Source organism: Dromiciops gliroides, chromosome 1, assembly GCF_019393635.1.
Source record: "Dromiciops gliroides isolate mDroGli1 chromosome 1, mDroGli1.pri, whole genome shotgun sequence".
Lineage (NCBI taxonomy): Eukaryota > Metazoa > Chordata > Mammalia > Microbiotheria > Microbiotheriidae > Dromiciops > Dromiciops gliroides.
Window position 1 is genome coordinate 51,528,494 of NC_057861.1, and position 27,689 is coordinate 51,556,182.

General features: G+C 49.3%; 1 protein-coding gene across 1 annotated transcript; it reads right to left on the bottom strand.

Annotated features, from left to right (window-relative positions):
* Positions 1–213: 213 nt before the first annotated feature.
* LOC122734383 (cartilage oligomeric matrix protein) lies at positions 214–12,949 on the bottom strand. The gene is made up of 19 exons (XM_043975171.1): positions 12,769–12,949; positions 11,730–11,815; positions 11,436–11,487; positions 10,635–10,807; positions 10,387–10,524; positions 8,958–9,032; positions 8,559–8,717; positions 8,017–8,121; positions 7,433–7,540; positions 7,169–7,328; positions 4,293–4,411; positions 3,582–3,634; positions 3,274–3,467; positions 2,847–3,025; positions 2,677–2,725; positions 2,380–2,576; positions 1,323–1,495; positions 743–882; positions 214–546 (listed from the first exon to the last, which is right to left on the bottom strand). Exons 1-19 carry the CDS (start codon positions 12,845–12,847, stop codon positions 500–502), a joined length of 2,286 nt encoding a protein of 761 aa, XP_043831106.1. The 5' UTR covers positions 12,848–12,949; the 3' UTR covers positions 214–499.
* Positions 12,950–27,689: the final 14,740 nt, after the last annotated feature.

Sequence of the window (27,689 nt, forward strand, 5' to 3'; positions counted from 1 at the left end):
ACACAGGGGGTGCCCAAATGCAGACTCATGAACACATGAACACACAGCAGCACATGAATGTACCCTGCGGGCACGGATGGACGCTGGCAGGCCTGTGTGCTCCTAAACCAGAGGATCCACGGGAACCCCTCCCCCCCACCGCTGGTGGGTCTTGCCAGGTTCCCCTCTCCCCACCCGGGACTGATGACAAGAGCAGTGGGAATGAACCGAGGTGTTTATTGTCCTTCCTGCTTGCTCCCTTTCCCCTCCCCCCACCGTCCACAGGGAGGGAGAGTGGCAGCCCCCACAGTCTCTCCCCCATCCTTGTTCCAGGGAATTCAGGGTACTGAGGATGTCGCCTTGGGGCCACCTGGTTGACCTTGCCCTGAGGGCCCGCTGCCATAGGGGCCCCAACGTGTTCATCTCCGGCAGCCCTCCGGGCTGGGGGTTAGTGGTGTAGTATGTACAAGGGTTGGGGGGGCATTGGCCAGGAGCAGGTGGCCACCCCCTCCCTCTGCCGTTAGTTATGTTGCAGACGATAGGCCTCATAGTCCTCTGGGATGGTGTCTGCAAGGGTGAGATCCCCATGGCTTGTGAGACTTGGGCCAGACCGTGTCCCTCCCCTCTCCCGGAGGCCACAGAACAGTCCTCACTTTGTCCCAAGGCCCGTTGGGTGCCAGGAGAGCTTCCCACAGGCTCCTCTCTCCCCCCAGCCTTCAGCTCTCCATCCCCTGTCCCGGTGCCCGCCCCGCCCCCCACGCACCATTACATCGGTAACGGAGATTGGCCCAGATGATGTTTTCCTGGGAAAAGCAGAAGACACCAAGGCGGCCTCCTCGCATAGTCGTGTCCAGCACCACGTTACTGTCAGCCACGAGCTCAGGCCCCTCGTAAAAGCGGATCCTGAGGGGGGAGGGGATTCACAGGGCTCAGGCGGGTCACTCACTCACACACACACACACACACACACACACACACACACACACATAAGCCCTCAATACTGGGAGGAAGAAGGAGCTGGGCTGGGTAGGGAGGGGTGAAAGGTTGTAGTCCTGCAAGGGGAAAGGGACCTGAGTTTTGAATGGGACCGGGAACAGGGTCAGAGAGTTGTGGATCAGCTTGGGGTTTAAGTGTTGTTTGTGGTGTCAAAGGTTAGAGGTTACAATCAGAATGGTTCCAGATCAAAGTTCAGTAGGACTGGGGATTGCATCCTGGTCAGCTTTAGGAACAAGATGAGGTTGGGCCTAATTAGCCTTAATGACTGGGTTGGAGTCAGAGGTTAAAACCAAAATCAGGACTGAGGGCGGAGGCTGGCTGGGTCAAGACTGGGGTCTGAGGCTCACCGGATGTAGCCCACTTGTGGCCGGTGCTGTAGGAACCATCGGTAGGATGTCTTGTCCTTCCAGCCCACGTTTCTTGGGTCTTTCCAGAGAAGTTTCACCTGATCATTTGTGTCGCCCGTGTGCCACAGGGCATTCCGCAGATGCTCCCCAGGACCGGTGGATGATTTCACCGCCTAACCCCCACCACACACACACACACACACACACACACACACACACACACACACACAACCCCAACACACAGAAATGCGCATGTGAGTCGAGACTCAGAAGCCCTGGGTTCAAATGTCAGCGTTGCTACTGATTGCCCGTGGGACTGTGAGCGAGACAGTTGACGTCTCTGGGCCTCTGTTTGCTCATTGGGTAAAATGGAGTTAGACTGGATGACCTTTCTCATTCTAACTCTGAGATCCTAAGACTAGCCTAGGTTGGGGAGTAGGGGAAGGGTGGGGAGGGGACAAGGATACACTTGGCAGAGACAGGGAAATGTGGAGCTTTGCTCTCTGCTCTCCCACAGGCCCCTGGAGAATAATTGGGCTGGTTTTTCAGTGGTCACAGAGAGGGAGGTTATCAGGGTACTAATTTGCTTTGGGGGAAAGGGGAGCAAAGGGGATGATGTTTGAAGCCGAGATCAGGTTTTTTGGTTAGAGTAGGGCAAAAGAGAGTGGGAAGGTTGCTGCCCATGTGACAGCCAATTTGGGAGGGAATACAGGAGAGGAGATTTGGAGGGGGAGCCTCGTACCCAGGGAGTATGTTGGGGGTCCAGTTTAGCGGCCAATGGGAGATCACTAGTGGTAGATTTGGTGGCCTCAGATTGAGTCTATGTAGGGGCCCTTGGGGGTAGAGAGATTTGAGTCTAGGAGCTTCTCTGGGCAGGATCTAGGGGCTTCCTGGAGAGGAGTTTAGAGGGGTGCCTGGGGTTGGCAGAGCTGGGCACCCACAGTAGGGAGGCTCGAAGGCTCCTGAAGAATGGAAACAGGGTTCCTGGGGTGTTTTTTGAGGGTCCCTTGGAGAAGTTGGGAATGCTTTGATAGATGCTGGGGGTGGGGGAGCCCACCTTGAGCTGGATACCAGGTTCGGCCACAGCCCGGAAGGGATTGGCCTGCCAATACGTCTGTTCCATCTGCTTCCACATGACCACATAAAAGCTGGAACTGTCCTGGTAGCCAAAGATGAGGCCGGCATAGTCATCGTCCGTGAGGGTGTTCACGTGGAACGTGCCTTCGAAGTCCACACCATTGAAGGCCGTGTAGCCTGGAAGGGAAAGAGGGAAGTCCCCAGAGAGGGCCCTGGGCTCAGCACCAGGGAAACCCCAGCATTGGCCCCGAAGACCCCACCTTTGCCCTATGCTCACCCACAGCCAGTCCTGGGTCACTGTTCATGGTCTGCACGATCTCCATCCCCTGCAGGAGGCGAGATAGGGAGGCATGATGAGGCCCTGCCTCTAGCCCCACCCTTGCCCTGCCCCTCCTCGGTCCCTCCTCTCAGTTGTCCTTGGGCCCTGCCCTTGGACAATAAGCAGACCTGGTTGAGAACCACCCAGTTGGGGTCTATCTGCGCATCTCCCTCGGGATCCAGAACAACAGTCTGGAAGGCCCGGAAGTCGGTGAGAGTGACCTCTGCATTCTCAGGGCACACGTCGATCTTGTCCACGACCTTGTCAGCATCAAAGTCACCCTGGCACACATCGCCTACGCCATCCCCTGCAGACCAGGGAGGCAAGGCAAGGCAAGGGCTGAGACTCCAGGTTCAAGATCCAGCCGAGACCTCCCGCTGGCTAGCGGAGGTCTGGCACCATACACTGTCTCCCCTCTCTTCCCAGCCCGAAACCTGGCTGCAGCCTCTTCCCATCCTAGACCCCCTCAGTCCTCTCCTCTGGAGCCCTCTCCTTGGAGCTGCCTCTGACCACCCCCTTCCTCCCAGGGACGCTCTTGTCCCACCCTCATCTCACCATCAGTATCCTCCTGGTTTGGGTTGGGGACAAGGCGACAGTTGTCTGGCCCCGGAGCATGGCTGTCTGGGATTCCATCGTTGTCATCATCATCGTCACAGGCGTCGCCCTGCCCGTCCTTATCGGTGTCCTGCTGTGAGCTGTTGGGCACGGTGGGGCAGTTGTCCCGAGAATCCTGGTGCCCGTCGCCATCCCTGGAGGAAGGCAGGGCCAAGGGTCTGACAGGGCCGGGTGTCTCCTCACACCCTCCCACCTTCTTAGCTCCACCTCAGCCCCTCCCCAAGCTGCACAGACCCCCGTCTCCTTACTGGTCCTGGTCGCTGTCACATGCGTCTCCTACTAAATCATGATCCACATCTTTCTGAGGAAACAAAACCCACCAAGTGTTGGGAGAGCTAGCCAGGTATTGATCCTTTCCCTGTGGCCACCAGCAGGCCACACTGAGGGCAAGGTCCAGGGGCTCATCCAGGGAACAAAAGGGGAGGAGGAAATCTACCCTGATCAGGAGTGGGGAAGGGTCTAACCTGGGCAGGAGTTGGAGGGTCTAACCTGGTCACAGATTGGGGGAGGGGAAGTCTAACCTGATTAGGTTAGACAATTCTCAAGGCTGGGGAGAGCTCTACCTTGGTCAGGGGCCAGGGTAAGGAAGGGGGTGTTTAGGAGTTAAAATTATTAAACTGGACATGGGAATAGGAAGGGAGTCTAATCTGTTCAGGGATGGGGAGGGTTAACCTGGGCAGGAGTTGGAGGGTCTAACCTGGTCACAGATTGGGGGAGGGGAAGTCTAACCTGATTAGGTTAGACAATTCTCAAGGCTGGGGAGAGCTCTACCTTGATCAGGGGCCAGGGTAAGGAAGGGGGTGTTTAGGAGTTAAAATTATTAAACTGGACATGGGAATAGGAAGGGAGTCTAATCTGTTCAGGGATGGGGAGGGTTAACCTGGTCAGGAGCTGGGGACTTCTAATCTCATCAGCTGTTGTAGAGGAAAGTCTCACCTAGTCATGGGGAGGAGATTTACCTGGTCAGGATTGCTTTTCTGTGGACAGTTATCACAGGCATCTCCCACCCCATCTCTATCACCGTCCCGTTGGTCTGGGTTGGGGGTCCTTGGACAGTTGTCCACAGCATTCCGGATTCCTGAGAAGAAGAGAGAAGGTGTTACCCTAAGGACCAGGAGGGGCCGGTGCTGGGGCCAATTTGGAGGAGGATGTGGGGAGGTGAAGGAGGTGGCCACTAGAAGTAACCTTAAGATAGAGGACTCTGGGAGTCTGGTGGATCAGCCTCTTGGGCAAATCAGACCACCCAAAACAGATGTGGGCTCTTAGACTCAGAGGCAGCTCTGATATAGTAGAAAGGGCCCTTTACTAAATTGGGGGTTGTGAGTATGAAGCAAAACTCTCATGCTAGCTGTGAGACCCTGGGCAAGTCCATTTTTCTTCTCCAAGTCTCAGTTTTCTCATCTGTGAAATGGGAGGAATAAGAGTATCTACCTCAGGTGGTTGTTGTAAGAATAAAGTATGGAAAGGACTTCACAGCCCTAAAGCATTATATAAATGTTGTTATTGTTGTTATTATGAGGACAAATGTCTAGTTTTTCCAGTCCTTAATGTGCTCCCTCTTGAATTTCTGTTCTATTGCTCTCCTTTTGGAGTCTGTCTACACATGCTGCCTACGCCTTTTTTTAAAAAGTGAGGCAATTGGGGTTAAGTGACTTGCCTAGGGTCTCACAGCTAGTAAGTGTCAAGTGTCTGAGGCTGGATTTGAACTCAGGTCCTCCTGACTCCAGGGTTGGCGCTCTATCCACTGCGCCACCTAGCTGCCCCCCTACACTTTCTTACCACCAGAATATTCAATAAGAATTTATTAGGCACTTACTGCCATTTGTGGCACTGTGCTACATGCTGCGAGTACAAGACAAAAATGTAGCAGCCATTGGCCTCAAGCTACCTCCAGTCCAGAAATCTGGGATCCATTCCCAAATCTCCCCGATGGTCACCAGATCCCAGGGGTCTCACCATACATCCTAAAGTGCTGGACACTCGACTCCAACTTTTGGGTATCCTGTTGACTTTCCTAATTCCTAACTGGCTGTTACATATGGCCAGGTGTTTTACATGTGTTATCTCATTTGATCCTCACAACCCTGGGAAGTAGGTGCTCTTATCACCCCCATTTTGCAGATAGCTAAACTGAGACTGAGAGAAGTTAAGTGGCAGGGTCCCATAGCTAGTAAGTGTCAGAGATGGGGTTTGAACTCAGTTTGAACTCCCAATTCATGAATCTGTCCACTATGCCAGTTAAATAGGCATCCTCTCCTCTTTACCCATCAGACCTATTCTTCTACTTGCTTAAGTGTGAGTATCCCCCAAGACTCTGACATTGGACTTCTTTGAATGGAATCACAAGATGTGAGATTTGTCAGCTGTACTTTAGCCTCAAAGACCACCTGATTGCAGCCCATAGATGAAAAGGAGTCACTTCTACACTACTAATTTCTCACCTGACTTCTAGGCTCCAATCTCCAATAAGACATATCTAACAGATGTCCAGCAGTCATCTGAAACTGAATTCATCTTCCTCCTTCTCCCTGTCCCCACCCCCTTTCAACTTTCCTATTACTATTTTTTTTTTGTGGGGCAATGAGGGTTAAGTGACTTGCCCAGGGTCACACAACTAGTAAGTATCAAGTGTTTGAGGCCGGATTTGAACTCAGGTCCTCTTGAATCCAGGGCTGGTGCTTTATCCACTGCACCAGCTTGCTGCCCCTTTTCCTATTACTATTAATGGCACCACCATTTTCCTTGTCTCTCAAACTCGAATCCTAGTTCATCCTGGGCTCCTCATTCTCTTTCACCACCTCCCAACCATATTTAATCTATTGGCCAGCCTGTCAATTTTGATTTTTGTAACATCTCAAAGTTACACCAAACAGAACTCAGCTCTCTAGATGTGGTTAGACCCTAGCAAAGGGTAATGGGAACCCAGGCTCCTTAGTCTTCCATGCAGCCCAAGGTCACCATAACACACTGTGGACTCTGATTGAGCTTGCAGTCCACTAAGACCCCGAGATCTTTTTCAGATGAACTGTTGTCTGGCCACCATCCCTTGGGAATCTGAGTTCATACCATGCCTAGACTATTGCAGTAGCCTGCTTGTGGGTCTGCCTGCCACAAGTCCAAGTGCCCACTCCAGTTCATCCTCCACTCAGCTGTCAAAGTCACCTTCCTAAAGTACAGCTCTTACCATGTCACCTCCCCTGTATGATAAACTCCAGTGGCTCCCTATTACTTTCAGGATCAAACATAAAAGCTTCTGTTTGGCTTTTAAAGTCCTTCATAACCTGGTCCCTTCCTACCCTTCTTCCATCTTACTCACCTCCACATAGTCATACCCAGTGATATTGGTCCCGGGCTGTTCCTGTCACAGGACCCTCCATCTCCAGACTCCAGGCATTTCCCCTGGCTGTCCCTAGGCCTAGAATGTTCTCTGTCCTTGTATCCACTTCCTGGCTTTCTTTAAGTCTCAGCATAAATTCTACCTTCTGCAGAAGCTTTTCCCGGTCCCTCTTAATGCTAGCTAGTCAGTGCCTTTCTTGTGTTGGTCATCTCCAATTTATTCCATACATATCCTATTTGTTATTTATATGTTGTCTCCCCCATTAGACTGTAGGTCTTTGAGACCAGCGACCGTATGTTTGCTCTTCATTATATTTCCAGCGCTTAGCAGAGTATATAGTAAGTGCTTAATAAATAAATGCTTGTCGGATGTTGACTGTTTTTTGCTTTACCGCCCTGGCAGTTTTGTGAATCTCCCCAGCCAGAAGAGGGAGGGAAAGGGGTCTGGCCATCAGCTTCACCCCTACCCCCACCGCTTCCACCCAAAACCAAAACTCACGGTCCCCATCGATGTCATCATCACAGATATCCCCTTTGCCATCCCTGTCTGTATCCCTCTGGTCATCATTCTTTTCTGTTCGACAGTTGTCACAGGCGTCGCCCCACTTGTCTTCATCGGCATTTCTCTGGTCTGGATTCCGAACCAGGACACAGTTATCCTAGAGGGCGGAGGGGCGGAAAAGTAGGTAGGCACTGTGTCTCTAACCTCTCTCTCCCTCCCCAAAACTGCCTTTCTTGCTTCCACACCCACCCTACGTCTCACCTGTTCATTTAGGATTCCATCCCCGTCGGCATCTGGGTCACAGGCGTCCCCAATGCCGTCTTTGTCCACATCCTCCTGGCCTGAGTTGGGCACCTTTAGGCAGTTATCCTGGAGAAGGATGAGGGTATGAGTGTGGGAGGGGACAGAAGCCTGGGGGCTGGAACAGAAGGGCAAGGGAGGGTGGGGGGGAGGGGGAGGGCATGCCTGGGTCACAGATTGCTCAACAAAGACCTAAGGTGTTCACTGAGCCACAAGTTGCAGAGAGAGATTTCAGCCTAGTGTAAAGAAAGACTCCCTAATCACTAGAGCTATCCAAAGGAAGAATGAGCTGCTTGGATGGGTAGTGAGCTCCCTGTCCCTGGACGTCCCCAAGCACAGACTGGATGACTCTGATCAGGGAAGAAGTCCTGCTTAGGTAGAAGATGGCTTAGCTGGCCACAGAAGCCCCATCCCCCTGTGGGATCCTCTTCGGGGTCGGGAAAGGAAGGAAAGGCTTGAGGGAGGATTGGTATGGCAGCAGGAGCTGAATTTTGGGAGGCTGTGAGAAGGGGACAGCCGAGAGGACAGTAGGGGGAGGAGCCCACCTTCCGGCACTTCCTATCCGGGCACCTCAGCTTCTCGTCGGGAAAGCCATCCAGGTCAGTGTCCCTGCCACATAGGAGACCATTGCCAGCCCAGCCCACAGCGCACTGCAAGAGAAGAGGGGGCTCAGCCACCCTGCCCCCAGCCCGGGCTCCTAGAGCCGCCCCACCCCCATGCTCTCATTTACACACAGACACACATACGGGTTCACCCCCTAGTCCATCCCGAACTCACAGACATTGCCCCCCTTCTCCACCCTCTTTCCCACCCAGTCCCTCCTTGAACTCCCAGCCTGAACCTCACAACGCACTCTCAAAGCCGGTCTTCCAGGTCCAAAAGTGAAGGACCTCACACATCTGTGCATCCCTTATACACAGTGTAGACAGAGCCCCCACACACGTCCCTCCCTTCCCAGGGTCTCTCAGGCTTTCCCAGGGAACATCTCCCCCTCTCCCCCCACCTCCTCCCCTCAGACACCAGTGCCCCTTCCTTATGGGCATGCTCTACTCACATATCCTCCCCACCCCTTAGGCCCAGGCCTCACCACACACGAGGTAGAGCCATCCCTCTCCAGGATACAGTCTGCATTTTCGTGGCAGGGACTGGGCTCCCCGTTAGGACACAACCGTTGGGTCCGCCTCCGGCAACCAGAGGCCTGATCCCCCACAAAGCCCGATTTGCAGGGCCCACATTGGAAGGATCCCTGCCCCAGGACCCAGAGGAAGGGAAAGTATCAATGACCAAGCTCTGGGACACTTCCTTCCCTCCCAAGGACCTTGGGGTTCCCTCCTCTGCCCATCTCCTCCCAGAGGCACCCCCTCCTCTTGCTGCCCCTTCTTCCTTTCCCAGATGCCTTCAGCCTGGCTCTGTTTCCCCATCTCCCCACACTGCTCCCCACTTCTTCATCCCCACTTTTCCCTCATCCCTCTCTCTAGACCCTCACCCGAGTATTGGTGCACACAGAGTTGGGGACGCAGTTGTGCTGGCCGGTCTCACACTCATTGATGTCAGTGCAAACCTGAAGTGAGAAGCACAAGTTATGATTAAACCTGAAGCTCCCAAGCTCTAACCCTTCCCCACTGCTCCCACTCAGTCCTCAGGCCACATACTCTCACAGCTAGTAGGGACCTTGGAGACAGTGTAACACAATCAATACCTGAATAGGAATCTTCTCTATAGCACTCCAGACAGTTGTTCATCTAATCTTCTGAACACCTCTAGTGACAGGGAACTCACTACCTACAAGGCAACTCATTCCTTTTGGACAGCTCTCATTTTTCGGGCATTTTTCTTATCTATTTGGATTCCATTATGCATCTCCGATTTGTTCCCAGTTCTTCTCCATTTCTACCTTTGCTCAGGCATCATCCCCTACTATCTGGAATTTCTATTGATCTCTTAACAGACTACCCAACCTCTCTTCAAATCCTGCCCCCCCCCCCCAACCAGGCTACAAAGACATCTTTCTCTCTCTCTCTCTCTCTCTCTCTCTCTCTCTCTCTCTCTCTCTCTCTCTCTCTCTCTCTTTCTTGCAGGGCAATGAGGGTTAAGTGACTTGCCCAGGGTCACATAGCTAGTAAGTGTCAAGTGTCTGAGGCTGGATTTGAACTCAGGTCCTCCTGAATCCAGGGCAGGTGCTTTATCCACTGTGCCACCTAGCTGCCCCGAGACATCTTCTCAAAGGCCAGACTTTGCTCCTATGCCTCCTATGCCATAATGTAAAGGAAAAGTCCCAAACTCTTCAGCCTACCATTCCGGGCCCCTTAAGCCCTGGCCCCCAGTCTCCCTCTTCTTTACCTTGAAACACATCTGTCAGCTTCAGTCAGCCTCCATTCAGGCTGTTTCCTCTCTCTCCCAGACTTCCTTGCCTGTCAAACCCTAACTCATGCAACCTTCAAGGGCTAGCCAGAATATGGAGGCATTTTGTGGAAAGGATCCAGCCCAGTTCCTCAAAGCCTGTCCCCATAGAATCCTTGGACTGGAAGTCAGGAGACCTGGATCCAAGTATAGGCTTTGCCACTGGCTAGCTGTGTAGCCCTGGGTCTCAGGGATGGGATTTATGAAAAGAAAGCACTTAGACTTTATAATTTCTACAGGTTTTCCCAGCTCTTACATTCTGTTAGATCTTTCTAGCCCTGACACTGTGTTCTAAGGGTCTTTTCAGTTTTCATATTATGTTGTTTTAAACACTTCCTCCTCCTTCTCTAATACCAAAGAACTGGAAGCCACCCCTCCCTCCTCTCAACACCTCCTTCCCCTTTGCCCTCTTGTGGTCTGCATCAGTGAATGGTGAGATATACACACACACACAGACCCAAGGAGACAGACACAGACTCCCACAGCCCTAGGGACATCCAGGAAGGGACACTCACCTGCTTGTTGGCCTTGGCGAAAGCCAGACCTTGGCCCTCGTGGTGGGGCCCGCTGTATCCAGGGGGACAGGCTTCACAGTGGAATCCCGGGCTGGTGTTGATACAGCGGACCCGGGGATAGCAGGGGTGTGCGTTACACTGCGGGGAGGAATGCGCCAAGTAAGGGGCGGGGGAGTATTAACTCGGGTCCCCCAGGAGCATCTCCCCCCTCCAGAGCCTCTCCTGCCCTCAGCCCAAATCCAACCGACCTCGTTCACGTCGGTGCAGTGGGATCCGTTGCCGGAGTAGCCAGGAGGGCAAGGTCCACAGCGGAAGCCGCCGCCCGGGGTGTCGGTGCAGGTGACGCCGGGGAAGCAGGAGTCGGGCTCACAGCGGCTCAGCGGCCGCACGCTTGTCCACAGGCTACTCACCGGCTGCATGCCTGAGTTCGAGGGGAAGAGCGGGCAGGGCCCAATCAGAGGCCACACCCCACAAGTCACCGGCTCCCCCCGCCCCGCCCAGTCCAGTGCGCCAGGCCACACTAGCTGTGAGACAGTCTCTGTCTGCGGTCTTTTCCTCTCTGATTCTGTTTCTCTGTCTGTGCCTGTGTCTATCTCTGTCTCTCTGTGTGTCTGTGTCTGTGTCTGCGTGTTTGTGTGCATCTGTGTCTCTGTCTCTTTCTATGTCTGTGCCTGTGTCTCTCTGCGTCTTTCTGTCTCTGTAACTGTCTCTATCTCTGTCTTTCTCTTTGTGCCTCTGTGTGTCTGTGTCCATGTCTCTGTATCTCTCTGTGTGTGTCCGTGTTCTAGCTCTCTGGTATCTAACTGTTCTCTTTTTCCTTGTTATCTCTCTCTCCCTCCCATCCTTTACTTCGAGGTATCTGTCTCATTTCCCCCCTTTCTTCTCCATTCTGTTTCTCTATTTCTTCTTCCTCTATCTCGACTTTCCTTTCTCTGTCTCTTTTGTCTCTTCTCCCCGTCTTTCTGTCTCTTCTGTCTCTTTCTCTCTGTCTGCGTTCCCTGCTCGGGCTCTGTTCCCCATCCCAATGTTGCTATCCCGTGGGCCCTCACCACAAGCATCACACTCCATCACCGTGTTCTTCAGGAAGGTGATTTCTTTAATCTGGAAGAAGAGACGAGGAAGAGAAGTGTGTGTGTGTGTGTGTGTGTGTGGGGAAGGTTAAAGGAGGTTCAGGTAACCACAACCTAACTGGAGAGAAGGACCCCAGAGAAGGGGAAAGGAGCTGCGCCTCCCCCGCCCTCCCCATTGTGAAAGGCTAGCACTAGACTGTTCCCATTCAGGTCTTGGGAGGAAAGGAAGCCCTGGAGCTCTGGGAGGCCTGGGCACCCGGGCCGCCTCCTCACCTGCTGTTTCAGGAGTTCCCGCACCTCCTGCAGCACCAAATTGGTCTCCTTCATCTCCCGGAGCATCTGGGGCGCCACGTCTCCCCCTGAGCAGAGAGGGGCGCTGTTGTAGTGTTGGGCGGAGCCTGGGGGTGTTGGGGTATCCGGGAAAGGCATTGCCTTGGTAGGGGGGATTCTAATCCTAGGAGCCTTCGGAGGGGAGGGGGGAGCTGTGCTGAGGACTCTATCACCTTGGGGAGACACCGGAGTCCTTGGAAGGGGCCACGGACCATACTGAGGGCTCCGATGCTTTGGCCAGGGGCGTTGGGAGGAGGGGGAGCGAGGGCTGAGGTGAGGGGTTGGCGATGGTGGAAAGGGCTAGGGACCCTGGTGGAGGAGAGAGACTGAAGCTCAGTCCACAGTCAAGCGGGCGGAAGCGGACCGAAGCTCAGCTCCTCTTCGGTGCGTGGCCTATGTGCGCCTGTGCGCCTATGCGCCTCCACCACTTTCCTCAGCCTTCGACTTAGGGACTGCTTTGTGTGCCTTAGTCGTGGCGTGCTACCTTCGAGGGCTGGCCAGGCTGCTTGGGTTCCCTTCAGCCTGGCACTCTCCGACCGAGGTGGCTACGCCTGTCTCTGAGGTTGGGGTTGGGGTACCTCTCTCAGGGCCTGAGACCTTTCCAAACTAAAGTAGTTCAGAGAGGGCAAGGATGCTGACTCCAAGGGGAGCAGGATGGGCTAGCCTTGCGGATCTCAAAGGGACGGAGGTTGTCCCCACACCCTTTACAGCTTCCCAAGGCTCAGTGAATGCCGACCCTTGCACTGAGAACTACACCTCCCATACTGGCTACAGAGGTTTGGGGTGTGGCGCGAGGGTACCAGTTCGTATTTTCCAGGAGCGCTGCGTCCGAACTCCTTGGGGCACCCCCAACCCAAATATTAGGGCTTGAAAGGATCCCCAAGTTTGGTCAGGTCAGGATGGGACCTGAACGGCAATAACTGAGAAATTGGCTCCAGAAGTGAGGGTTCGGGGCGCCCCGGGATCCCCAAACGCCGCTTACCCACTGGTGCCTGTCTCTGACCCGTGACGAGGTGGCAGGCGAAGGCGAGAAGCAGCCCACAGGAGGGAGATAAGGGCATGGCTGCGACTGGGGCCGTGCCCAGGTCCTGAAGAGTGGGGTCTCTGGGTAACGGGGGCGAGGCTGCGCTGAGTTCTGTCGGGCTCCGGCTCTGGACTGGGATCCCGTAAGACTTTAGACGGCGTTCGCTCTTCTCCCCGTGCACTGCCTCCCTGCGCTATTTATGGAAGCCGATCCTCGTCTCCTTGGCCCCGGGTCCGGGGCGCCGGACGTCACGGCGGGACAGCCCAGCCCTGCCCAGCCCCTGCGCCGCTGCAAACTTGCCAGAGGTAAACAGGCGGCGATGCAGTCATCGGAGGAGCACCCCGCCCCGCCCCACCTGGCACGGCCTTGGGGGACGCTCTGCACGCTCTCCTTCTGGCCTCGCTGACCCGGGGAACCCTCTACCCCCATGCCATTCCCGTATACCCTGTGGAGAGGTGTCTCCTGGCGCCACCGCTGAGCACCTGGCGCCCCTGCTCCCATCCCTTGGGACAGAGGCTCTCCACCCCTCTACGGACTGAGACGATACCAGTCCACCAAATGTGGGGGAAATTGAATGGTTCAGAGCTGAGCTGGCAGCAGGGGGCGCACGGGGACCCTGGGTCACCCCATCCGGGGGTCAGGAAAGGTGGGCTTCCCCTATCTCCAACCCCGCTTTATGTCCCCCACCCCACCCCTGCCACAGTCCTGTACGGACCTTTCCCCAGCCCTATAGGCAACTGCACCAGATAGATGGACCCCATTCGAGACACTGAGAATGGACCCCACTGCTGGCTGGGGACAGGCAGCTCTTCCCCTTCCTCCATCTGGAGAAGAGTAGATTGAGCTGTATCACAGGAACCACCATCCCCCCAGTTTCCCAGGCTGAACGCCAATCCCCCCTACATACATATACCCCCACATCCAATCAGTTCCCAATTCCTGTTCATTGGATTTCTTACAGCTGCCTCCCCAGCTCTCTTTCTCTACAAAGTGGATTATTTCACCTACCTCCTGATGGTCCTGTCCACACGCCACACTCTCCCCATCTAACCCCAACTACACAGACTATAGAGTCATCTTACCAGAATCCTTTCATTCTCTCCTCAAGATAGTGCCTGGCATATAGTAGATCCTTTAAAAATGCCAGTTGACCGATTGACTGAAAATCTGATTACCTGCACTGATCCAGCATCTTCCATGATTCCCCGTGTCTTGCTGGAGAAAGTCCAAATTCTTCCGTCTGGCATTCAATACCCTCCCCACTCTGACCCTAAAATACTTTTCCAGCCTTAACTACGACTGCTCTGCTTCCTTTCTGCCTCCTCCCATTTGTCCAAACAGCATATATGTTCCATAAAACGTTCTTTTCTGTCCCAGCCTACAATATCCTCCTTCACCTCTAGCTTTTTCTGTTGAAATCAAGCCCATTTTCCAACGCTTCACTCGATCCCATTTCCTCCAGGAAGACTTTTTGGTGTTTCTACTGTGGCCTGCCTCCTTTTCCCTCCAGCTGTAAACCTTCTCTTCATCCTCTGACCTTTGAAAAGTCCCCTGTTGAGACAGTTGTAGAAGGAATGAATGAAATTGACAATGGCCCCCCAAACATTACTTTAAGCCATTAAGGTCTGCATCTTCCTCTTTAAAAAAAAATGGTAAAGTGAGAATTATTAACATGAACTAAAGCAACTAACTTGGGTTTTCGATTTTCCTTCTGCCCATGTCTGCACTCTCTGGTACCTAAATCTCTCTCTGCTTTTTGGATGGCACATAGCTAAGAGGAATCGATATTATAAATGACTGGGTCCAGTTCCAGAAACAAATCATTAACAAAAGGTTAAATCCAATGAACAATAACTGTGACAACTATGTAATTAATGACAACAATAGCAGCAACAAATATATGTTAAATACACCATATATATATACACATATATACATATATATGTATATATCAAAAAGCGTAACAGAAACAAGCAGGTTGATTTGGTATCTACTGTTTTAAAGATGATATACACAGGATTGTTCTGTGTTTAACAGTTAGAAACAAAAGTTTATGGACAAGAAAAAAAGGTTTCTTGTTTATAAATTTTATTTGTCCATATTATATTCTGTCTTGTATTCAAGCTCTGCATGTCCCATTCTCACACAGTGCTAAGCTTGTGAAAGTAGCCAGCTCGGAGACATTTCAAATCGTACTTGTATGACCCTGGGTAAGTCACTTCACCAAATCAGCCTTCGTTGATTTATAAAATGAGGGTGTTAGAATCAGTGGCATCTAAGGTCCCTTTCAGCTCTAAATCTATGATCCTATGAAGAGTATGAGCCCCATGAATACAGGTTCAATTTCTTTTTCTCTCTTCTTGGGCACCCTCACTAGCCAGGCACCTTATTGTGAATTTGAGAAAAGTTCATGAGGGGAGAAGGGTTGGAAGTGAGAGGACCTGGAAGAGTGGGGATTGGGCTAGGAGGGAGGGAGAGAGAAAGAAAGGGTTTGGGGTGAGAGAAATGAGGGAGGAGGAAGAGAGCATGAGAAAGGAGAGGGAATAGGGAGGAAGAGGGGATGGAAAGGGAAAAGATGTGGGAGAGCAGGAGTTGGACTGGATGGGAAAGAGGAGGGAAAGGAGAAGAGAAAAGAGATGAAAGAAGAGGAAGGAGAAGGGGTAAGGAGGGAGAGGAGGTGTGGAGAGAGGAAATGAAAGGAAGGAGAAAGGGGAGGGAAAGGGTATAAGGAGAGGTAGGAGAATGGGAATTGGTCTCCGAGGAAGAGAGGAATGAGAAGTCAGGGGCAGAGAGAGAAGATTGAGTAGGAAGGGAGGAAAGGAAATGTCAATCAATAAATATTTATTAAGCACCTACTATGTGCCAGGCATTATTCTAAGCACAGGCAAAAGACAGTCTCTGCCCTCAAGAATCTCACAATCTAATGGAGTAAGTGAGTCCAGCAGCCAGAATGAAGCCCAAATATTCTACCTGGGGTAAGCACCATTGCACCTTTGACTTAGAGACCTTGTGGCCTCTCTTGTAGAGTTCTAATAATAAATGGCGGCTGTCTTCCTGACAGGTATCAGCATCAGGGGAGGCTAAAAGTAAATCATCAACATACTGCATTAAAGTGGAACCTTGCTCTGACAGTCGCATGACTGCCTTCACTAGGCTTCCAATCATTATAATTTTGCCAGGCTCATGTAGGCATCAGTGAGTGGTGATGACGTGAGGTGCCAGCGCCATGGCGACAGCTACAGTGGGTGCTACAGTGGGTGGAGCACCGTGCCGTTTGCGGAGTCCCAGAGGCCAGTGCCCGCCGAGGTTTTTAAAAAAAAAAGATTCTAGCCAAAATATGGGGTCATAAACCCCTCAAATAACAATTAATTCTTTACAGGAGGAGGAAACGAGCAGACAGATACGTACAAACAAGCTATATACAGGATAAATAGGAAATCATTAAAGGCACTAGAATTGGGAATGGTTGGGAAACCTTTGCTTAGGTTGCAGAAGATGGGATTTTAGTTAGGGCTTAAGCCAAGGAACTCAGTAGGTGGAGTTGAGGAAGAGAACATTTCAGAGATGAGGGATAATCAGAGAAAATGCCTAGGGCTTAGAGATAGTCTTATTTTTGTAACAGCCAGGAGGCCAGTGTCACTGGATTGAAGACTATATGTTGGGGAATAAGGCCTAAAAAGACTGGAAACGTAGGCAGGGGACTAGGATTTGAAGGGCTTTGAATGCCAGAGCATTTGGTTTCTTTTTTCTTTTTTTTGGGGGGGGGGTGTTTAGTGAGGCAATTGGGGTTAAGTGACTTGCCCAGGATCACAAAGCTAGTAAGTGTTAAGTGTCTGAGGCTGGATTTGAACTCAGGTACTCCTGACTCCAGGGCCGGTGCTCTATCCACTGCGCCATCTAGCTGCCCCTGCATTTGGTTTCTGATCCTCGAGGCAATAGGAAGCCACTGGAATTTATTGAGTGGGGGTGTCCCAAAAATCTGGTGAAAACAAAGTATCAAAGAGGAGGGAGCGATCACCAGGGTCAAAGGCTATGGAGAGGTCAAGGAGAAAAGCCCATTGGGTTTGGCGACTAAGAGATCATGGCGGGGCAGCTAGGTGGCGCAGTGCATAAAGCACCTGCCCTGGATTCAGAACGACTTGAGTTCAAATCCAGCCTTAGACACTTGACACTTACTAGCTGTGTGACCTTGGGCAAGTCACTTAACCCTCATTGCCCTGAAAAAAAAAAAAGAGAGATCATGGGTAACTTCAGAGGGCACAGTTTCGGTAGAATGATGAGGTTGGAAGCCAGATCACAAGGGATTAAGAAGTGTAAGAAGAGGGGCAGCTAGGTGGCACAGTGGATAAAGCACTGGCCCTGGATTCAGGAGGACCTGAGTTCAAATCAGGCCTCAGACACTTGATACTTACTAGCTCTGTGACTCTGGGCAAGTCACTTAACCCCCATTGCTTCGCAAAAGAAGAAGAAGAAGAAGAAGAAGAAGAAGAAGAAGAAGAAGAAGAAGAAGAAGAAGAAGAAGAAGAAGAAGAAGAAGAAGAAGAAGAAGAAGAAGAAGAAGAGTAAGAAGAGAGAAACTGGAGGCACACATTGTAGAGGGCCTTTTCAAGGAGTTTAGTCACACAGGGCAGAAGGAGGATAGTTCTGTGTTTAAGCACAAGGGATAGAAGGATCAAGTGAGGGCTTTCTGAAGATGGGGCTTACATGGGCATGCTTATAGGCTGTGGGAAATGAGCCATGAGAGGGGGAAGGATTAAAGGATAAAGTGGGGGTGGCAGAGGGGACAATCTGCTGGAGAAGATGGGATGGAATGGGATCACTTGTGCAGGTAGAGGGGTTAGCCTTGGTAAGGAGCTAGGCTACCTTATATGAGTCAGAGGTCAAGGAGGAGATGGTGGCAGAAGGCATGTGAGTAATATGAGATGAGGAAGAGGGGAGAAGAGAGCCTTCCTCAAAGGGGCAATGAGATGATTTACCCTACTGAGTTTCAACTCAATCAGACATTTAGTGGACCCCTGTCGAGCATGAGGGACAAGGGAATTCCCCTCTGAACTCAGACTTCTTCATTTATCTAAGAACAAAAAAAGACGTGGGTTGGTGGGTTCTTTCTGTTTTGTTTTGTTTTTCTTGTTCCTTTTTCTCAGCTATACTGTGGGAAAGAGAAGGGATGGGACAGACACTGCTTCCATTGGGTGGGACAATGACAACACAGAGAGGACAGAGCTGCTCAAATTCTACTTTACTTGTGTTTTCTCTACCAAGGAGGATGGTCTTTGGGCACTAATAGGGAATTGCAGCCCAGCATAAATGGGAAATAGCAAGAGAGCACAACAGAGCCTCCATTAATAAATTCAAGTTCACCCGGCCCAGAAGAAACTCACACTCGAGTACCAAGAGAAGTAGTGGCTGTATCCATGACAGTGATTATGGAGTATGAGACAGGAACCACAGAACTGGGCAAGGGTAAATGTCCATTTTCAAAGAAAGAAAAAAATCTGTAGGCCAAGATCAGGGAGCTTAATTTCAACTTCTGGGGAAACTGGAGAACAGATCGTTAAAGAAACAGTGGATTTCTTGACAATGAAGCAATGATTACTAAAATCCAACGTGACTCCATCATCTTTTAGCCAAACTGGTGTATCAGGGGAGTGCTATAGATCTGCCTTTCGTAAAGCATTTGATAAAATATCTCATGATTTTTTGGGGAACAGATGGAAAGATGTGGGTCAGAAGATAGTACAATCAGATGTGTTCAGAATTAGTTGAATGGCTAGACTCAGAATAATCTAATGACATAGGTAGGTGGGGGCAGTGCTGGATGTGGAATCAGGAAGACCTGAGTTCATTTTATTTTATTTTTTTTTGGTGGGTCAATGAGGGTTAAGTGACTTGCCCAGGGTCACACAGCTAGTAAGTGTCAAGTGTCTGAGGCTGGATTTGAACTCAGGTCCTCCTGAATCCAAGGCCAGTGCTCTATCCACTATGCCACCTAGCTACCCCAAGACCTGAGTTCAAATCCTGCCTCAGACCCTTACTGGGCAAGGGTGACTTTGGGTTGTTACTTAGCTTTTATTTGCCTTGGCTTCTCATCTACAAAATGGAAATAATAATGACACCTACTTCCCAGGGCTGATGTGAGAAGCAAATGAGATGGTCTCTGTAAAAGAATTTTGCAAATGTTAAAGGTCTATGTGAATGCTATTATCCTCATCCTCATGATTATTAATAACATTAAACAAATTAATATTTAATAAATCCATATTGTGTCAATAACATTATTATATCAATAAAATAAATCATGTTATAATATTAATTGATTGTGTTAATAGAAATGATAATGATTATATTATACTGTTAATATATTTAATAATAATGTTATTATTATGTCTGCTTGGCAGAGGGTTCCAACAGAGTGTCCCAAGTGTGCTTGGTACTGTGCTATTTAACATATTTTTATCAGTAACTTGGATGAAAGCATAGAAGGCATGCTCATCACAATTGCTGATGACACTGTTGGGAAATTTTTCAGTCCTAAGATCTTTTCAGAGAGTAATTCCTTTCACCTTAGTCTCTGACTGGAGTTCAAGAAATCAGGAGGCAAGGCTAGAATAGAAAAAGTGTAATTGGCATCAACTAATGGTCAGTTTCTAGGTGGCTGGCAATACTCTGAACAAATGAAGAAACATACAACATCCTGGTGGAACAGGAAATCTGTGGAGGTGTCCTTCAATATTGAATCAATTGGGTTTATCTTGTAGAATAAAACAGTTCTCCTGTAGAGAAGTTGTTTCCTCCCTCTGCACCTACACCACCCCGCACCCCCCCCCCCCGCCCCCGACTCACATAACGCAGATTTTTTCAATTTCTTCTCCAAAACAAAACTTGGTGGGATAGCTAATTCATTGGCTAATTGGGACAGGGACCAAAGGGATCTTAAAAGGTTATAGCATTGGGCTGAGCTGAAGAAGAAATTTAATACCGTTAAATGTGCAGTCCTATACACAAGTTTAAAAAAAATGTTTCATTTTAGCCAGATTAGAGAGATATGATTAGATAGCAGTTTGTCTGAAAACAATCTGAGGGTCTTTGTGGACTACAATCTCAAGATGATTCTGCAGTATGATATGAATTACCCAACAAGCTAAAGTAGTCTCAGGTTATAGCAAGAGAAGCTTCTGGGAACCCCGCCTGTCTCAAATACTGTGCTTATTTTTGAGCACCACATTTTAGGAAAGACACTGATAAGCAAGAGATGGTAAAGAATCATGCGTCATTTGTGCCCTATGAGGAGGGACTAAAGGAAATGAAAAAGTCTAGCCTGAGGAAGAGCAGAGCTATTTTCAAGTATTCAAAAACACTTGGGAGAGGGATTCCAGGTTCTTTTTGGCTCTAGAGGGAGGCTCTGGGTGAAAATCGCTGTCACTCCCCCTAGTGCAGACTCTCTATCACCTCATGTCTGAACTATTACATAGTCTGCTACTGGGTCTGCCTGCCTCAAGTCTCTCCCCCCAACTCCAATGCAACCTTTATTCAACCACTAAAGTAATTTTCCTAAAATGTAGGTCTAACCATAGCCTGGTGGCTCCCTATTGCTTCCAGGATCAAATAGAAAATGCTCTGTTTGGCATTCAAAGCCTTTCATACCCTAGCCCCACCCCCATTCTTAAAGTCTCTATTACACTTCACTCCCCAAAACGTATTCTTCAGTCTAGTGACACTAGCATGACACTCCATCTCTCAGCTCTGGGCATTCTCTCTGGCTCTCTCTTATGTCTGAACCACACTCTCCCTCTACTCCAGAGACATGTGAAGTTGGAGTTAAGAACTCTGGGAAGGGCCGCTAGGTGGCGCAGTAGATAGAGCACTGGCCCTGGAGTCAGGAGTACCTGAGTTCAAATCTAGCCTCAGACACTTAACACTTACTAGCTGTATGACCCTGGGCAAGTCACTTAACCCCAATTGCCTCACTAAAAAAAAAAAAAAAACTCTGGGAAAGAGGAAGAGAACCTAGCTTGTTGAGCCAGAGGTAAAGATGGGGTGGTGGTGGGGTATTAGAGGGGCAATCTCTGGCATCTGTGCACCAGGACTCTCCTGAGCTGCCACTGAGGATAGTGCTGAGACAGACAAACCCCTCAGAGGCTTATGGGGCTGCTGAGAAGATTTCACTCTGAACCTGCTTAAGGTCCACATCTTCTGGCCAACCAGGAATGCACGACTCATCTTCCCAGTGTCAGGGCTCATCTTCTTGGAGAAATGCAGCACTTCTAGAAGCACCACCCCTGATGCCACTCACAACCAGGAACTCTCAGAATCCACGACTGGTCATTTGTGCTCAAGGAAAGAAACACAAGACAGAAGAGGTGGCCTGGAACTTGAGGTCCAGTCTTGGGCTCTTCTGTAGCTAGGTGACTTGGTGGATAGAATGCCAGGCTTGGAGTCAGAAAGAACTGAGTTCGAATCCAGCCTCAGACACTTACTAGCTGTGTGACCTTGGGCAAGTCACTCCATTTATTTGCCTTGGTTTCCTCATCAGTAAAATGAAAACAATAATTACAGCTACCTCCAATGGTTGTTGGAAAGTGCTTAGCCCAGTGCCTGGCACTATATAAATGTTAGCTATTATTTATTTATTTGTTTATTTTTGTTAGCTATTATTGGACAACAAGGTAGTGCAGTGGATAGAGCTCAGGACCTGAAGTCAGACACTATCAGGTCTCAGACACTAGCGGTGTGACCCTGGGCAGGTTACTTCACCCTGTCTGCCTCAGTTTTCTCATCTGTAAAATGAGCTGGAAAAGGAAATGGCAAACCACTCCAGTGGAAACCCCAAATGGGATCATGAAGAGTCTGAAATGACTGAACAACAACAATATTGTTGTTGTTTTTCCCTGCATAGGTAGCTACCATAAGTCCTGTTGAGAGGTGAGGAAAACTTCCCTTCCCCTACTAGAAGTCCAAAGGAGAGCTGTGAGTTTCAAGCCACACAATCCAAAAGGGTTAAAGACAAAGAGGTGGAGACTTTTCCTTTCCTTTGAAAAACTATCAGGTGGGGAGGAGAGGGAGGGAAGGAAGGAAAGATGTAGTTTATTTCCCCATCCAAATTCTTGGACCCCCTGAAATCTATTCATGAATCCCAGGTTAAGAACCACTGTTCTAAGGCCCCTCCCAGCTCTGACATTCTTTGTTCTAAGGGCCCTCCCAACTCTGACATCCTGGGTTCTAAGGGCCCTCCCAGGCCTGACAGCCTGGGTTCTAAGGGCCCTCCCAGCCCTGACATCCTGGGTTCTAAGGGCCCTCCTAGCCCTGACATCCTGGGTTCTAAGGGCCCTCCCAGCCCTGACATCCAGTGTTCTAAGGGCCCTCCCAGTCCTGACATCCTGTGTTCTAAGGGCCCTCCCTGCTCTGACATCCTGGGTTCTAAGGGCCCTTACAGCTCTGACATCCTGTGTTCTGAAAGTCCTTTCAGCTCTGACATTCTGGGTTCTAAAGACCCTCACAGCTCTGACATCCTATATCTGAAGGGTCCTCTTTGCTCAGACACTCAGTGCTTTAACATCCCTTTTTAGTTTTGACATTCCATGTTTTATGTTCTGAGCTCCCTGCCAACTTGGACATCCTGTCTTTGATGATTCTTAGGCTAACAGTGAACACAGGCAGGGCGCTGGGGCAGAAGTAGAAGGAGGCAGTTGGTGGCTGCCCTGCTCTGTGCTCAGAGAATTATTCAGCTGGTGGCCCATTGGCCCTGGGCTGCTCCTCTGGATCCCCCCTTCTGAAAGGGAAAGATGGTCCCAGGCCGGCTGGGAGAGTGGAGGCAGCTCATTCCGGCTCCTGTTTTCCTTGGCCATGGATTCACCTGCCGCCTCTGACTCAGGGGCTCACTCTTAGCTAAACCACAGCTCGGCTGCAGCACTGAAGAAATACCAGTGGTCAGGCAGTGAGTGCACGGCCTCCCTGGCAGCACTGGCACGCCCTGGGAAATGCTTGGGCACCACACGTAGGCTCACAGGAGAATGCCCACACACGCAGGGACAGCTCACAGGAGAGCACATACTCAATCAAGGACACCCCAGTGCTCAGAGGAAGAAACCTATACTCACCCAGGAACCAGGAATTCTGGGGGACACCCACTAGGGAGAGACACATTCTGAGGTACAGCAGAGCTCCTGAAGGAGAGTGCTGGGACTCAGAGAGAGATATGCTGCTCATGGGAGAAGCGAGAAGGGAAGAAATATTTATTAAGCACCTACTCCATTCATCTAGTACAGGTGCCCCTATCAAGGGAAACCAGATGGCACAATGGGTAAAATGCTGAGCCTGGAACTAGGAAGACTCGAGTTCAAAGTCTGCCTCAGACATTTATTGTATGACCCTGGGCAAGTCACTCTATTTCTGTCTGCCTCAGTTTATTCCTTTGCAAAATGGGGATCACAATAACACTTACTTGCCAGAATTGTGAGGATCAAATGAGATAATATTTATAAAGTGCTGAGCACAGTACCTGACACCAAGGGACACCTCATCGAATATGGGGGCATATGGGCTACCAAGATGACATGTCCGCACAGGGGTATATGCTTGAATGACCCCAGGACAGCATACCTGCTTACACAAGGACACACATCCAGAGACCTAGGTGTTCACACAAGGACTGGTAGTCAACCTTTCTGCATAATTCTCTCTCTCCTCTCCTACAGATTGAACTAACAAAGGAAAAAGGAGGGGGTGGGGAAATCAGCATAGCAAAACCAAGCAACACATCAAGTGTGTCTGTCCTTGCATGCCGCATTACACTCCCATAGATCCCCACCTCTACAAGGAAGGAAGAACATCTTGCTGTCTGAAGGGTCTTGAATTCATTAACCAACTACAAGGTGTACTGTTTTTGTTGGAGAGGGAGTGAACTCAATGTGGTCGTCTGCATTTAAAAAACATTTAACTTTTACAAAGTCCTCTGTATTTTGGCCAAATTGTTCATCATTGGAATTGAAGATTTGATTTATTTTTTTCTTGGGGCCCCAGGATCTGTTTTAAAGGTCACTGGACAAGGCAAAAAAATGTGGTCTGTAAGAAGAAGCCCTGAAAAGGGAGCCAGGAGGCTGATGGTCACACCAGGCAGTGAGTTCTTCCTTGCTAGATGTGTCCAAGCAGAGACTGGATAACCATGAATGTGGGTTTTTTTGTTGTTTTGTTGTTTTGTTGTTTTGTTGTTTTGTTGTTTTGTTGTTTTGTTGTTTTGTTGTTTTGTTGTTTTGTTGTTTTCAGGGCAATGGGGGTTAAGTGACTTGCCCAGGGTCACACAGCTAGTAAGTGTCAAGTGTCTGAGGTCAGATTTTAATCCAGGGCTGGTGCCACCTAGCCACCACGATCCATGAATGTTTTACTGGGAGCTCCATGGCTATACTGTTGAGTTCACATATAGCCACCTCCAAGGCTGGCTTGTTAGATCTCTGCCTGTTTACTTAAAGTACCAAAGAAAAGTGGCAGAGAGATGGATTTGGAACCAGAAGACCTCTGTTTGAATCCCAGCTTCTTACTTCCTGTTTGATCATGGACAAGTTAATTAATTTCTCTGATTCTCAGTTTCCTCATCTGTTTGTAATATCCTTTCTGGGTTCACTCCTCTGGCTTGCACTGGTACTGATTGGCTGGTACTGACCGACTACTACCACTTTTAAGGTGCTAAGAGTTACCCTGTGAGAGGCTGCCCTAACACTATCTCATGAGCCCCCATTGGTGGGCTTCCCCATTAACCATCTAGTATCTTTTTTTTTTTTTAGTGAGGCAACTGGGGTTAAGTGACTTGCCCAGGGTCACACAGCTAGTAAGTGTCAAGTGTCTGAGGCCGGATTTGAACTCAGGTACTCCTGACTCCAGGGCCGGTGCTCTGTGCCATCTAGCTGCCCCCAACCATCTAGTATCTTAACTACTGGTTTCCTTAGTTCTTCAGCAAAGATATTTCTTCAAATGACATAGCAGGAATCATTGTAAAATACAAAGTATTTTTCCTAAAGCTTGAGGTTGCACTTTCCCATAAATACACAGAGAGTCCTTGGGGTCTAAGGATATGTGTGGGAGATCAAGCATCTACTTAAAGTACAGTGGTACTGAGACAAACAATAGCTGTTTGCATGTTGTCTTCCTCATTAGAATGTGAGCTCCTTTCATAACATTCCCAAGTGTTTAGTAGAGTGCCTTGCACAGAGTAAGAGATTAACAAATGTTTTTTATGGCTGATTTAGGGAAATTCGATTAAAGATGGCCCAAACACGATGCAAGACTGGAGCTCAGGAGAACGTTTAGGGCTGGATGTATAGATCTGGGAATCACTTTCATTGAGACAAAAATTGAAATAATAGGAGCTGGTAAGATCACCAAACAAGATAGTATAGAGGGAGAAGAGAAGAGGGGCCCAGGACAGAGGCCTGGGGGACCCTCATAGTTAGTGGGCATGAAGATCCAGCAAAGGACTGAGAAGGAGCAGTCACACATATAGGAGAACCATGAGAGAGCAGTGTCACCAAGCCTATCAAGGAAAGCATATCAAAGAGGGTGATGGATAGCATCAAAAGCTTCAGGGAGATGGGGGCATCTAGGTGGCACAGTGGATAAAGTGCTGGCCCTGGATTCAGGAGGACCTGAGTTCAAATCTGACCTCAGAAACTTGACACTTACTAGCTGTGTGACCCTGGGCAAATCACCTAACCCTGTGATGTTTAAAATCTAAATGTGTGGTCGCCTTAAATTAGAAGCTTTAGCACCAGTCTTTGGGCATTAAGAATTTATTAAAGCATATTTTCAAGTGGAGTTCAGAAAGTTAAGAAAAGGCCTATCTAGCCCAGAGTTCTAGCCTGGTCGGGAGGTCCTTACACACTGCTTCAAGCTGATTGGTAGGTGTCATCCAAATCCATTGGTTCACCAGACCTGAAGGTGGTCTCAAGTTGAGTTCAAAGTCTTTAGCTTCTGAGAACAATACCCTCTTAAGGGCCAGCCAGGTGTGATTACAATCTAGTTAACTTGGAGTAGGCTAATCAGCAAAGTCAATCACTCTCACTTAATTCAATCAGTTTAGATTTATCTCCAGGTGGGCCTTTGAGTATCTGCTAAATCCCATTATTTTCTCACACCCCCAATTGCCTCACACAAACAAAACCAAAAAACCCCAAAACAAAACAAAAGCTTCAGAGAGGTAAAGAAGGATGACAACTGGGAAAAGGCCATTATATTTGGCAATTAAAAGAACACTGGTTACTTTGGGGAGAACAGTTTGAGTTGACTTGTGAGGTTAGAACTAGACTGTAAAGTATTTAGAAGAAAATGAGAAGAGGGGAAGTAGAGGCACCAATTGTAGATGGCTTCCTGAAAGAGTTTTAGCCAAAAGGGGGAGAGGAAATATAGGATGTTTGTTAGCAAGGATCAGCCCATAGGTAGGAAGAAAATGAAGATTAGAAAGAGGGGAGATGGGGCAGCTAGGTGGCGCAGTGGATAGAGCACCGGCCCTGGAGTCAGGAGTACCTGAGTTCAAATCTGGCCTCAGACACTTAACACTTACTAGCTATGTGACCCTGGGCAAGTCACTTAACCCCAATTGCCTCACTAAAAAAAAAAGAAAGAAAAGAAAAGAAAGAGGGGAGATAATAATACAATATACTGGAGAAGGAAGGTATGAGATGAAGGGGGCACATCAAGGGATTTGCCTTGGCAAGGAGAAGGGCCACATCCTCATAAGAAAAAGAAATAAAGGAGGAGATGGAAAAATGCATTTGAGTGACGAAAGATGAAGAGAAGAGGAGAAGGAGAGCTCCTGGCAAAAAGCCTCATTTTTGGAGAGGAAGGGAAAAGTATTAGACCAAGTTCTCAGCTGAGAGAGGCGGGGAGGAGGTATTGTGGGAGACTGGAGAAGGGACACAAAAGTTTGGAATAACCATTGTGGTGAGTGAGGCAGTGAATCAGTTAGAGAGGTGTAAAAGGATTGCCTTACTGCAGTGAGTGCCCAGTGGAAATTATATAACACATATTTGTAGTGAATGTGCTTCATCATTAGTCCTTTGGGATTGCCTTGGATCATTGTATTTCTGAGAATAGCTAAGTCATTCACAGTTCTTCATTGAACAATATTGCGGTCACTGTACACAACGTTCTCCTGGTTCTGCTCACTTCACTATACATCAGTTCATACAAGTCTACCTAGGCCTTTCTGAAATCATCCTGCTTGTTATTTCTTATAGCCCAATAATATTCCATCACCATCATATACCATAGCTCGTTTAGCTATTCCCCAATTGATGGACATTCCTTTGATTTCTAAGTCACACAAAAAGAGTTGCTATAGTTTTTTACAAATAGATCTTTTTCTCTTTTTTAGAATGTCTTTGGGATATAAATTTAGCAGTGGTATTGCTGGATCAAAGGGTATACACAGTTCTATAGCTCTTTGGGCATAGTTCCAAATTACTCTCCAGAATGGTTGGATCTTTTCACAATTCCACTAACGGTGGATTAGCATTCCAGTTTTCCCACATCCCCTCCAACATTCAATATTTTCCTGTTTTGTTATATTTGGCAAGGCATGATTAATGATAGAACAAAGAGGCAAGGGCCTGGAGTATAGAGGATTGTGTAGAGTTGACTGATTCATGAAGGTATTCAGAGAGAGAAGAGAGAAGAGTGTAGCCAGTGTAGGGGTGATAGCCTTGGAAAGAACTGAGGGGAACATCTAGGTGGCACAGTGGAGAGAATGCTGGAGGGGCAGCTAGGTGGCACAGTGGATAGAGCACCAGCCCTGGAGTTGGGAGGACCTGAGTTCAAATCCAGCTTCAGACACTTGACACTAGCTGTGTGACGCTGGGCAAGTCACTTAACCCCAATTGCCTCCCCAAAAG

Bases quoted from the DNA above. Each gene is read 5' to 3' on its own strand.
- LOC122734383 (XM_043975171.1), bottom strand. From the start codon at position 12,847: ATGCCCTTATCTCCCTCCTGTGGGCTGCTTCTCGCCTTCGCCTGCCAC. The intron at 4,412-7,168 runs GTGAGTTTTGGT...TCTTCTTCTCAG, and splicing joins TGATGACATCGATGGGGACC to GAATCCGGAATGCTGTGGAC. The intron at 3,635-4,292 runs GTAAATCTCCTC...TTGTTTCCTCAG, and splicing joins AGAAAAGCAATCCTGACCAG to AAAGATGTGGATCATGATTT.